A 13,522-nucleotide genomic window follows, 5' to 3' on the forward strand; every position below is an offset into this window, starting at 1 on the left:
AATTCCAGAGAGGGAAAAAATAAATCAAAAATGGCTCTTAAATGTATCCTTTTGAATGAAACTAATTCATGAAAAAATTTGAAAGTCAATAGTATGGAATTTAAAGTCTTGCTACAATCACATATCATCTACTTTTTAAAGGTGAAAAGAAAAAATTATGGGAATAAGACAGTTCTATAAAAAACATATGATTATAATGATACAACTTTATTTTATTCTTTAGTGTTTTTAATGAAAATAAAATAATAGTTTAAAGAAGCACAAAAATTGGAGGGAAGTACTCTAAATAATTTCTGGTAATGAAGAAAGAATATCTGCCTAAATGAGATGTTTTCAATTATGAGCCTATAACTTGATTTAAGTCTTGATTTTTTAACCTCTCATGGGGGAACACACTAAAGCAAGATTTATGTGATTTATGAAACAATCTGAACCACCTCACTAAAAAATGTTTGAAATGAATTGTACAGAGTGAGATGAAATATATAACAAGTAAAGCAAAATGCTTTAAAATGGTCAATTTTCACAGTCACATACAAATAGGACACAGCTGCAGTTCACTTTTAAATTGCACTTAACAAATGATCCTAAGTTTAAGTATGCTGATTCTGAAATCTGAGACAAGTAAAGGACAAATAACCACAAACCTGATCGACAACACAGTTACCTTACCAATATCACATTACTTTAATTCAAATGATAAAATCATTCCCTTGAAAGGAATTTAATCTGGAGTGTATTACCAAAAACTACGTCTGACATATATCATTCCTATATCTGAAAGGTCATTATACTGCAATGCCATTGAACAGTGATTTTTAAATAGCAACCAGTTGATTCCAGAACACATATATTTATAATAGTAATACTGGCTATTGTAATGACAAAGTGGTCTTTCTCCAATTATATCTTTTCTTAGGTAAATGCTCAGTTTTAGCAGGAAATGACTTTCCCAATCACCCCACAATATGATTAAATAAATAATGGAATGGAAATGTAGCATGAAAGAACCACCAACAGTGATACTGGATTTACAAAATACAATAAAATCCCCCTTCTAAAGCATTATACCACACTGTTAATTCAGTTCTGCTTAAGACAATTTTTTTCCCCTCAATCAATAATTTAGAACATTTTTTCACTGTTGAGGGAAGATTTGCCCCACCTTACGCATCCTTAAAGAACAGGGATTCTAGTCTATTTCAGGATTCAGATAAAATGTCTTACTCAAGCTCAGGCACCTTCCACAGACTCATTTACTTATGTTTGGCTTTCATAGTTGCTTTTTCTAATATCTCACATCTCTTCTCTGAGGGTAACTGAGTAAGCCAATCTTATGAGTAGGTAGGTTCTTATTTACACGACTTCAATGATTTCTAAAAGTCTTTCTATCCCAAAATATAGTAACTGCCTGGTTAGTGATGCTAAAATTCTTCAAAACAAAATAAAACAAAAAAGGAAAACATCTTTCTACCATTATAATTAAGACTGTGGGAGGATTCAATATTGATGAGTCATCCTTACTACAAATCAGTTGGGGGAGGAGTTATAAACAAAAAAGGATAGGTAGATACCTGAGGGTGAGAAGGAAGAGGGATTATTATAGTAGGAAAGGGAAGGTGCAGACATCAACTCAACCTTTGCATGTTTCACAATACTGCCCTGGTCCACAGGAGGGGAGCAGGGAATCGCCAGGTGTGGCTGGGAAAGAGAAATGGCTTCTGACTAGACCATCTAGGTTTCCATTTCCTAGCTTCCCATTATTCACAACTTTCTACAAAAAAAAAAAAAAAATCAGGTTTGATCCTGGAAACTGTGTTGTAGAAACTGACCATACTTTGGGACTTACGCAAAAACAGCAAACTCTAGGGGAAATAAAGTTTCTGATCCTGAGACCTTTCTAATTCAACATGATGGATGTGAGACCTCTTTTTGCTGAGCTTCTGGAGTGTGGTATACTCATGCAAGGACACCATAGTTCATTGTGACTAACGATGCCATCTCAAGAGAGTCGTAGACAACAGAATTTAAAAGATACAAGAAGATGAAAACAGAAGTACCAAGTGACACCCTTTAATAAAGAGATGAAAACTAGTAGAAATAACCAAGCACTCTTTACAGAGTTGTCAAAACTGCAAATACATGGATAAACTATTTAATGTTGGAAATAGATGACAACTGTTAGACATGCCAGTTTCAAATTCTTTAGCATTATATTTTTGTTTTTCAAAAGATTTTCAAAAAATCTTTAAAGAACGATGACACATACACAGACTCGTAATTTTGAACCACTTTTACACTAGACTGACATTTGCCTTTCCACTTCACATTCTGAGCTCTGTCACACAGCACAAGTCTCAGAGGGCAGCTGACATCATAGTCTGATCTACAGTAATGTTCTGTGTTAGGTGCCCTTGTACATATGACTTCTATCGCAATGCATTCTTTTAGGTAAAAAGTGACAACCATCATCTGTATGCAAACACCATTCCTCCAAATGAAGAGTCCAATGTAAATCATACAGAAGGCTGATTTTTCCAGACATAATTGCTACCTTTAAAGACTGAGAAATCTCAAGCTAAGGTTTTACAGATTTCTGAGCTTTAAAAAATGTTGGCTGAATGACCTTCTATTTTGGTCTCCTATAAAATGAGCCAACTGGAAATGTACAATAGGTTAAGTTTTCCTATGATCAGTTCAGTTCTTAAAGACACCATATAATTAACTTTAACATTTTTTTTAAGTCCACAAGAAAAAGAGACACATGTAAGCCTCATTTCATTTTTAAACCATTCTTCTACCTGTAGAACATTTTACAGGGAAAAACTCTTACTGAAGGCCTGTAAGTACAACCTACAAGCTTCAAAATCTAAATATTTGATAAAACAGGTAACAAGAATTTAAAATATGACATGAACAATTCTCAAAGTTTATAATAATTTGATATTCTTGAAGTTACTCAAGAATAAAATTTCTCTATCTTTACTGACGGTGCGGAAAAGAGGTAGAAATTGAGGCTTCCCCCACGATGTCCAACTTGAAGAATTACACTTTATTCTTACTCTATCTTTTCAGACTTAGGGATGTGATTATGGTCAGTCTTTGGCTGACTTATATTTGCCAGCTATCTAGCAAAAGCAAATGCTATGTCATATTTTAATATTTTTAAGTTTTCTACGATGGCACCTTACAAAGGATGAAGAAAACGGAAAAATAACCAAAACAAAACAGTAACAAGGCTTTGTTATCACATGGCCTTCCATTGCAACCTGGCAATTATACCTTTTAGCCCAGCTCTGGCTCACTTACCTACCACTCTCACTTAGAACTAATAACAGACAAGCCCCTTTGCTAAGGGTCACACCAAGTGACAGGCTCAATCAATCAGTCTGCAGGTTAGGTCTGGGTTGCCATCATACTGGCTGGTCTTTCCACTTAAGATTCTCACCACCTCAGAAAAAAACACCAGAACGTTATTGGGAAGAGAATGAGCTAAACACTTTATTAAAGAAGGGACTAGTTACAGAAAATTAATTTTACAAAGTCTAAAATTCCAACGAATTAGACTCCTGGCTTTACAGACAAGGCTGCCACCATGCCACAAGAAAGTTGTAAAAAGCACTATTTTAAATCTCCAGAAAGCATTTATTTACGCAAAACATTTTAAAGCAGATATGAAGGTGTTTTTAAAAAAAGAGAAAACTTAAGGACTCTCATCATTCTTACACGCATGTTTATCTGAAATGCCAGCTGCTGGGTGGATTATCTCCCGCTATGTCAATAACTGTTAGCCTACAAGACATGGAAACTATAATATGAGATTACTAGGCAATAGTTTCTATTTGATTGAGTATAAGTATTTTTGCCTTGAAATTCTAATCAAATAAATGCCTGTCGTGGCTTAGAAGTTCCATGGAAGTGAAATGCTCAGAAGTGCCAGAGGAAATAACAGAAAATGGACAGTGTCTTTTTTCCCCACATACACGACTAACTAGCTTAAAACAGTCAAAATACATGCACCATACAAAATTATATTTCTTGTAGCTAAATTTTACTTCCTCAGGAATGTTTAATTTTGATGAAGGACTCCATAATAATGATCCTCTTTTAAAAGGTATCTTTAAATTATAAGGGGCTTCCACAGCCCTTACCTGGAAATTAAAGCTGTGCAGATAAAAGACAAAGTCATCAATACACAACACAGAGACCACTTGAAAAAAAAGCAGCACGTTAAAAAGTAAAAGGAAATTTTTTTTTAAAAACCCATCTTACGGACATTTTAAAGGACACCTTATGAAGAATAAAGAGCTGGAAGAAAGCCGCTCCATTTCAGGAGGGCTGTCTGACACTGGATGAAATGAGGGACCCCTGGCTGGCGAGCAGCGGGAACTTTGCAGCGGGCAGGCGACGGCGCGGGGCAGCCGGGGACCGGGGCGCGTCAATCTGTCACCAGCCCGTCCGCCAAGCCCCGCGCCAGCCCCAACGCCACCCTTCAGGGGGAACCGGGAGCAGGACAAAGGTCTGGAATCCAAGCACGGGGTTAGGGAAACAAGACGCGCGCATCCACTAAACGTGCCGGCTGCAAGGACAAGGAGTGAGGGGGAACGACGCCAGCCCCCAATTCTCAGGCGTTTCCCACAAGAACCGGCTCATTACGAGCAGATGCGTGAAGGGAGTGTGTGGTGTGTGGCGAATAAATCCCAACTCACTGCTCGATCCTCACTAACTTTGTTCTCTGGGTCCCTTCACAGAGCTCTAGGTTGAGGGAAGGGTTCTCTTGGCTCTCGTTTAAATGGCCCCTTGGAAGAAGGAAAGAGATAAAAAGCTGCGCTCGCGGGCGCACCGGGCCAGGCGGCGAGCGCGGAGCCGCTGTGGTACCTACCATGGTATTCTTGTCCCGGTACGTAGTAGGTGGGGTTGCCCGCAATGTGCAGAGAAATGAGCACCTCGCCCTGCTCCCCATCCCCTTCCAGCTCCCCGTGGTGGGTGCACAGGAAAAAGAAGGGCGAAAAGCGGGGGTAATAGCCCACCGCCGCACGCGCCCTCAGCGTCGCCCCCAGCAACAGCGCCAGGAGGAAAGTCCGCGGGGCCCAGCAACTGCGCTCCATGCCGCCGCCGCCGCCGCCGCGCGCCGCGAGCGCCGCTCGCTCATTCAGTTTGGGAGGCGCCGGGACGGAGGAACCACGCGCAGGGAAGGCGAGAAGGCGGCGGACGGGAGCAGAGAGGACTCGAGAGCGGAGCTCCGCCGGGAAGTTCGGCGGGAGACCACGGCTCGCAAAGTTTCTTTGGGCCGGCGGAGAGCGGGCCCCGGGCTGCGGGCGCCGAGAGCGCGTCGGCCGCCGCCTCCGTGCGCTGCCGCCGCCGCCTCTGCGCGACGCCCCTCGGCCAGGCCTGGGAAAGCGCCCGCCCCCCTCCACACCTTCTTAAAGCCCCGGGCGCCGAGTCCCCCCCGCCGCCGCCACACGTGTCCCGGCCGCTCCCCCGCCCCCGCGCGCCGCGCCGCGCGCGCCCGCCCGGCCCCCGCCCTCTCGGCCTCGCTCGCCGGCACCTCGCGCGGTGCCGGGCGTACGCCTGCCGGGGCCCCCGCGCCTCAGCCCGGTTCCCACCCGGAAGGGCGGCGGGGGGGCGCGGGCCGGAGGAGGGGGTTGGCTAGGGGGGGTGCTGTCGGGGGCCTCGGGGCCCGCCAGTCTGCGGTAAGGGACGGAGAAACCTCGGAGAGAGAGAACCTCCCGCCAGCTGTCTGGAGGAGCACAAGAAGACGACCATCCCCTTTGGCCCTCAGATTTCCCTCTTTTTCCTGAGAGGAGGCGCGGGGTAAAGAGAGAGGTGGTGGGGCCGGCGCTAGCGCCGGCTTCTTTGTCTGAGCCGCCTGCGCCCCGCGCCCCTCGGGGCTCGCCCGCCTCGGAGCCCGGGCGGCCTGCACTTGTTCTGGGGATCCGCCCGCGGCCCCGAACCGAGAGGGGCCCCTGCGCTCCCTTCCCAGGCAGGCCTCGCGTCCCTCCCGCTGTCCCCCGCCCGGCTCCTCGTCGCAGCGACTGAGCCTCATCTGTAGCCGGATTTTAAATGAGATTAAGGGAAAGTGGAATTGGCAGCCTCGAGTGGTGCCTGGAAATGGTGATTTGTGCTACTCGGGTGTGGGGAATTGTGTGGCAGGAAGGGCTGGCGGAGCTGAGCCCCGGCAGGCGCTCTTCGCTGGACTGTTCAGTTATTCATTGCTGCTGGGTTCTTCAGGCGGAGAAGGTTGTAATTTTTTAAATCAGTGTTTATTTCCTTTAAATGTCAGCTAAGACCAATGTCCCTGAAATAGGGGAAGGGGAAAACGTTCTGGGGAGATGCTGGCAGTGGTGATTGAAGCGGGTGGTAATGAGCTGCTGCACATGAGACTGTGGGGAAGTGAAATAAAAAGCACGGTTTTTAACCGAGGACGGCTGGCAGGAGCCCTGCGGCATCCAGAGATGGGGGAGCTGGGTTGCCAGGTTTTAATGCCTCTCCCCACCCACCCTTGGCTTACCACCAAGCCCAGATAAACCCGCACGTACAGAAATGAGTAGATTATAAAATTGGAAAGAATGGTGTCTTTGCCTATTGGGAAGGGGGCGGCGTGAAAGGCAGGGTCCAAAGGGGAGACTTCAATAGTCCTTTGGTTGCAAAAGGAGGAGATTGTTTTTCTTCCTTGTATCCAAACCGAGTTCAGACTGGCAGAAAAAAGCCCACTTCTGGCTACCTTCTCGTTTTCCTTCTTTTGATCCCCGAGGGCCTGACTGCTCTATATATTTGATGTAATCATCCTTAGCACTGCAGCTCTGTGCTGGGTGGAGACTATATGGGCTGTAGGTAAATTACTGCATTTAATACTCACACCACCCCCAGAGGCAAAAAATTATCTCCATTTCACAAGGGAAAAAACAGTCAGAAATGTTAATTTGACCAATATCAGTAACAAAAGCTGGATGTGGGACAACCTGGCTGCTGGCTCTAAAGGCTCTCACCCAGAGCTGTCCTGCAACCATCTACAACCTTAGCTAGAAGGAAGACTACCACCACCACCTGATCACAGCAGGCAATGTTGCCCTAAATAGAATTACAAGAAATTCACCCCACAGCCGGCATGACTGTTACCATGTTTTCCTGTCCAGTTAGGTGAATATAACCTACCACAAAATGAATCACTTCTAGAACGAATCCAAAACTATTGCACATTTTTAGCTAACTTTAAACATGTTTACCATGTGCCCAAGTGCTGTCCTAAATACTTCAAAGACTAAACTCTTAATCCTCATAACAACTTTATGTGTAAAGCACTATTGATAGCCTCATTTTACATACTATGAAAATGGAGCACAGAGAGGTCAAGTAGCTTGTCCAAGGTCACACAGCTGATAAGTGAGAGAGCTATGACTTGAACAGTCTGATTCTAGAGTCCCACCACTTAACCACAGTAAACCACTTCTAAGGAATGCATGTTGGTGTTGTTAGAGGGATGAGAAAAAGAACTATTCTTTACTAATGTCAGATTACCTCATTTAATCCTTACATTAGCGTGTGAAGTAGGTACAATTATTCTCACTTTTTAGAAAAGAAAGTTGAGATTCATAGAAGGTTAGTGATTTTTCAGGGGCACTCAGAAAAGGAGCCTGGGATGAAATCTGGCCATGCTTGTTCCCAAGGCCGCCGCTTTAAATAAATTGTCTTTAGTAAAAGCACTGATAATTGGTCTGGGACATAACCGGCACTTCATTCCCAGAAGGTCACCAATTCCCAGAGGTCCCCCTTTTTCTATTCTATAGGAAGTACTCTCTTGTGCATCTTTTACCATAACTTTCTTAACATTCAATTTATATAACTAAGTTTATTTTCCAATCTTTCCCTTTGTTTGTGCTTTCTTAACTTTTTACAACATTACCTTGCTATGTGCATTTTGGTGACTTTCATACTCTTAACTACTCAGGCTCAAATCTCTGACTTCAGGCCCATGGTTGTTCATTAACAGGCATAGAGACTGTTTAAATAATGAGTGGTGTTGAGTTGCTTAAGAGAAAGGTAGATGCTGGTACACCCCACTTAGCAGTCCTTTGCACAAGCATGAGTACTTGTGCCCTTAAAGTAATAGAGGTCCAAGTTCACACATCTCTGATATTTTCATGGTCAAACCCAGTTCAACTAGCTATTATTAATACATTTTAATAATCTTATAAATAAATCAGGAAAATGCACAGGGCCTATATAGAATCACCATGAACATTAGGAATTAGCATCTTTGGGGACACCTGGGTGGCTCAGTCAGTTGAGTGTCAGACTCTTGATTTTGGCTCAGGTCATGATCCCAGGGTAGTGGGATGGAGCCCTGCATCAGGCTCTGTGCAGAGCATGAGCCTGCTTAAGATTCTCTCTCTCACTCTGCCCCTCTTGCCCCCTCATGCATTCTCACTTTCTCTAAAATATATATATATATATATTTTTTCTAAATATATATAAAAAATATATATTTTCTAAAATATATATATATTTTATATATTTATATATATATTTTTTATATATACATATATATAAAATATATATATATAGGGGCGCCTGGGTGGCGCAGTCGGTTGGGCGTCCGACTTCAGCCAGGTCACGATCTCGCGGTCCGTGAGTTCGAGCCCCGCGTCAGGCTCTGGGCTGATGGCTCGGAGCCTGGAGCCTGTTTCCGATTCTGTGTCTCCCTCTCTCTGCCCCTCCCCCGTTCATGCTCTGTCTCTCTCTGTCCCAAAAATAAATAAAAAACGTTGAGAAAAAAAAAAAAATTAAAAAATATATATATATAATTAAAAAGAAATTAGCATCTTCCTAGTTGAGCAGTTTAAGTCTCACAATCTATTGGAGGAAAAGTAGATTACAATTCGAAACTTCCAGTTTCCAAGATCCTGTGCTAAGTCTTAGATCTTATTTCTATTTACTGAGTCATAATAAACATCTTCAAGAATATTTGGTCCACAAAATCTACAACCCTTCAATTTTCTTGAAATGCTTTTCAAGAAAAATTGGCTTACATCAAAAAAATCTGCAAAAAATAAGTGTCAGGGGTGAAAATGAGTAAATTTGTGGATAAGGGACTTTAAAATGGGGTAAGATTCCTTTTTAATTAAAACTGCTCTGAAGTGGCAATTACTCTACCAAAAAAATTACACTTAAGCATTCTTAGCCTATAAATCCTTTCTTGCTAATAAGTAGAAATTATTGCCCAGTACTGAATTTGAATAATCAGAACACAATGGGAAATACATAGATTCTATATTTATGTACATATAATAAATCAGATCCACAACTTTCAAATCATTGGGAGAAGATGAATCCAGATAAAATACAAAACAGACATTGAATTACATTTAAAAGTTGCAAGAGTTCACTCACTGTCTGCCTTTCACTGATCTTTTGAGTCCAAGTAGCAAACATTTTGATATGTATGAGAATGTAAATCTCTACTCTTATTTACTATGTAAAAATCAAGCAGACAATATACAAAATTATACAAATATATATATATATATATATATATATATATATATATATATACACATATACATATATATAGATAGAGAGAGAGAGGGAGGGGGAGAAGGAAAAGGAGGGGGAAAGGGAGGGAGAAAGAGAACAAACAGGAATCAGCCAACTGTTTAGGCTCCAAATTAGTAATAAAGGACCAAATAAAAGGAAACCCTTCCCTACATAGAAGTAAACTTATAAAAACCTATTACTTGTAAGACATGATAAATCTGAAGAAGTTGAAACTCTTAAGCCAAAAAAAAAAAAAGGGTTAGCTGAGTCTTTAGGGAATGAAACTTTGGTTTATGAGTTCGAGACCCACATTGGGCCCTCTGCTCTCAGCACAGAGCCAGCTTTGGATCCTCTATCTCCCTCTGTCTCTGCCCCACACCTGCTCACACACACACACACACACACACACACTCTCTCTCTCTCTCTCTCTCTCTCTCTCTCTCTCTCAAAAATAAGTAAATATTTTTTTAAGTGCTGAGAGAAGGAGAAAAAAAATATTTGGGGCCAAAACACCTACGTGTAAGAAGTAGCCTATTAGGAAGCAAAGTGGTAAATAGAACTACCCTATGATCCAGAAATTGCACTACTAGGAATTTATCCAAAGGATACAAAAATGCTTATTTGAAGGAGCATATGCACCCCATGTTTGCAGCAGTGCTATCAACAATAGCCAAATTATGGAAAAGAGCCCAAATGTCCAATGACCTATGAATGGATACACACACACACACACACACACACACAATGGAATACGACTTGGCAATCAAAAAGAATGAAATCTTGCCATTTGCAACAATGTGGATGGAACTGGAGGGTATTATGCTAAGAGAAATAAGTCAATCAGAGAAAGACAGATATCACATGATTTCATTCATATGTGGAATTTAAGAAACCAAACAGATGAACATAAGGGAAGGGAAGCAAAAATGAGAGAAAAACAGAGAAAGAGGCAAACCATAAGAGACTCTTGAATACAGAGAACAAACTGAGGGTTGCTGGAGGGGAGGGGGGTGGGGCATATGGGCTAAATGGGTGATGGGCATTAAGGAGGGCACTTGTTGGGATGAGCCCAGGGTGTTATATGGAAGTGAGGAATCACTGGATTCTACTCCTGAAGCCAAGACTACACTGTATGTTAACTAATTTGAATTTAAACAAACAAACAAACAAACAAAAGTGGTAGATTGAAGGCCTGAAAGAATGTCAGTGCTGGTGGAGTAAAGAACATCAAGGGAGACTGGCCCTGATGAGCTGTGAGCACAGCAGTGGACAGACCGGGCAGGGCCTTGTCAGCTACAGCAAAGACTGTGGTCTCCTTCCTGAATGTAATGGTGAGGCATGGGAGGGATTATAAGCAGGGACCTATACTGAGGTCATGGTCATAGATTTGGAGGGTCATGTTGGTTACAGTAGATTGGAGAGCAGGAAGGTAGATGCAGGAAGAGGATTCAGATGTGGTACAAGTAGTTCAGGTGAAAGATGATGGTCTGGGAGGAGAAGGCAGAAGTGGGGTGGAACTGAGAATATTTAAAAGACCCACAGCCCTGGGTGATAAACTGAATCACTGGACCCAGAGCTAAGGGAAGAGAGAAGGTGATGCCCAGTTTTCAGGCTTTTGAAGCTTGGTGACTGTTGTGGTTCGATAAACTATTTTTAAAATACCTTTTATTGGGATGCCTGGGTGGCTCAGTCGGTCGGGCGTCTGACTTCGGCTCAGGCCATGATCTCCCAGCTTGTGAGTTCGAGCCCCACAGTTCGAGCTGTGCTGACAGCTCAGAGCCTGGAGCCTGCTTCTGGTTCTGTCTCCCTATCTCTCTGCTCCTCCCCTGTTCACACTCTGTCTCACCCTCTCTCTCAAAACATAAATAAACATTAAAAAAAATTTTTTAATAAATAAAATAAAATACCTTCTATTAAATAAACTTTTTAATGAAGTATAAATATGCATAAAACAGTGAAAAAATCATGCTCAATGCATTTTCACAAACAGAAGACCCCTCTGTGAGCAGCATTCAGAGAACATTAGGCAGAAGTGCCTGTGACCCCTGGGAACCATCACTCTTCCCCAAGACATGGAAGAGATTTTAAACAGGAACATAATGTGTCTTCAAGATGGTTAATTTTGCCTGCTTTTAAAGTTCATGTAAACATAGCTCTGCAACATACGTGATTTTATATCTGGCTTCTTTGGCCCAACATCATGTTTGTAAGAATCATCCATGTCGTTGCATGTAGCAATAGTTTGTTCATTCTTACTACTATATAGTATATCCTTGGGATCACAATTTATTTATCTATTAGTGTTAATGGAAACTTTGGCTATTTTCATTTTGGGACAACTGCGAAAATGTGGTTAAAATTACTCTTGTGCATGTGTTTTGATGAACATACACATACATTCAGTGAGGAGAGGGAGCACTGGATCACGGAGGAACCTCTTTTAATACATTGCCAAACTAGTGAGATATAAACACAAGTCTATAGGTGTACAAAATGAAGTCAAAGCAGGAATAGAAAGTTAAGCCACTAAGTGCCCAACCCACCGAGGACGCTGACATCTCCCATTTCAACAGACCTTAAACTTCCATTTTGATGGCTCTTTGGGATGTTGAAATAAGAGATAAAGCTTAAGCTCTGCCCAAGGTGGGAAAGATGATAGGATAGTACTACTCGAAGTGGAGTTTGCAGATGGGTCCACAAATTACCTGTTGCCAATCCATGTTGAGATACGTACAGAAATTAAGAGTATTTAGAAACTTTTATAGTAAATTTATAGTGCAATAACATCTAAGCAGCATTCCATTTTTCTAGTAACTAATTTTTATCGTATTTTATAAAAAATATCTGTGATGTATCAGAGATAGTTTCTAAAGCACTGTGAAAGGAAACTCATGCATAAAGCTATGACTGATCCTCAAATAGCTAGACCCTCAACAGAAAGGTGAACTAGAAAAAAATTATTTTCTCATTTGTTTCAATCTTAGCCTAGAGTAATGACGGCAGGGGAATTCTCTCACCAAAATTTGGAACCATAGTCTGGCTCTCAAGAATATGTGGTCCAAATTCATACTTCCGTTTGATTTGAAAAACTTCAAGCCAACAAGTGGTCCTGCATTAAAAGTGCTCCCAGGCACCTAGAAGAAACAAATTCAAATAAATGTTCTCCTGAAGGAAAAAATAAACCTCCTTTAAGTCAGTCTTCAAAGAATTACAACAGATAAAGGCACATTTAACATATGTTTATAATCATAAGTCACTAATACTGTGAGAAAGCAGAACCTAGTGAGTCAACAGAAACAGTAGATAACCAGAATCAGACTCATAGAGACTTCAGATATTGGAATTATCAGCTATAGAATACAAGATGTATATATTTAATAAATGTAGAAAAATAAAATGTTTCAAAAATATAGCTAAGGATAAGGGACCATCAAGATTGACCAGGCATTGTCAAAGTGAAAAACCTGATACCTAAATTTAAAACCCCAAGGACAGACACATATGCTTCTGACTATATGGAATATTAGACATTCTGGGAGGCCCTTTTCCTGTAAAACAGCCAGATCCAGCATAAAACATAATTTTCTTGTGTTATTGGACTTATAGGAAATAAAAGAAATCACTAAGAGACCATGAAATTTAAAAAAAGGAACTAACCCTGAGGGGAAACAGGAACCATATGCAGTGAGCACAAATGAATATGGGTTCCTGATTATATGAAACTCAATATACAGCAGTTGGCACCACAGATCAAAAGAGGGAAAAAAAATGGACTTTTCAATAAATGTGCTGAGACCATTGGTTATCTGTGTGAAAATAATAACATTGAAACTCCACTCCTCACCTAGGGCCACAGCCACAAGTATAGGACCTTTCACTTGTATAAGCCTCTTCCAAGGCCCTGTGGGGGAACTAGAAATGGGTTCACCTGGTCACATGTTTTTGTAAAGTTTGAAAAGATACTGTGACCAGATGGTTACGATCTCCA

At 41.7% G+C, this 13,522-nt stretch overlaps 1 protein-coding gene across 3 annotated transcripts in view; it reads right to left on the minus strand.

Annotated features, from left to right (window-relative positions):
• Positions 1–5,394, minus strand: part of RELN (reelin) — a 537,501-nt gene extending 532,107 nt beyond the window's left edge. For all 3 annotated transcript variants that reach the window (XM_058725343.1, XM_058725345.1, XM_058725342.1), the window contains exon 1: positions 4,883–5,394. In XM_058725343.1, the coding sequence (XP_058581326.1) occupies positions 4,883–5,108 (226 nt within the window). In that variant the 5' untranslated portion in view covers positions 5,109–5,394. The remainder of the gene's footprint in view (positions 1–4,882) is intronic.
• Between the last annotated feature and the right edge of the window lie 8,128 nt (positions 5,395–13,522).

The sequence above is a fragment of the Neofelis nebulosa genome, chromosome 4 (assembly GCF_028018385.1).
Source record: "Neofelis nebulosa isolate mNeoNeb1 chromosome 4, mNeoNeb1.pri, whole genome shotgun sequence".
NCBI lineage: Eukaryota > Metazoa > Chordata > Mammalia > Carnivora > Felidae > Neofelis > Neofelis nebulosa.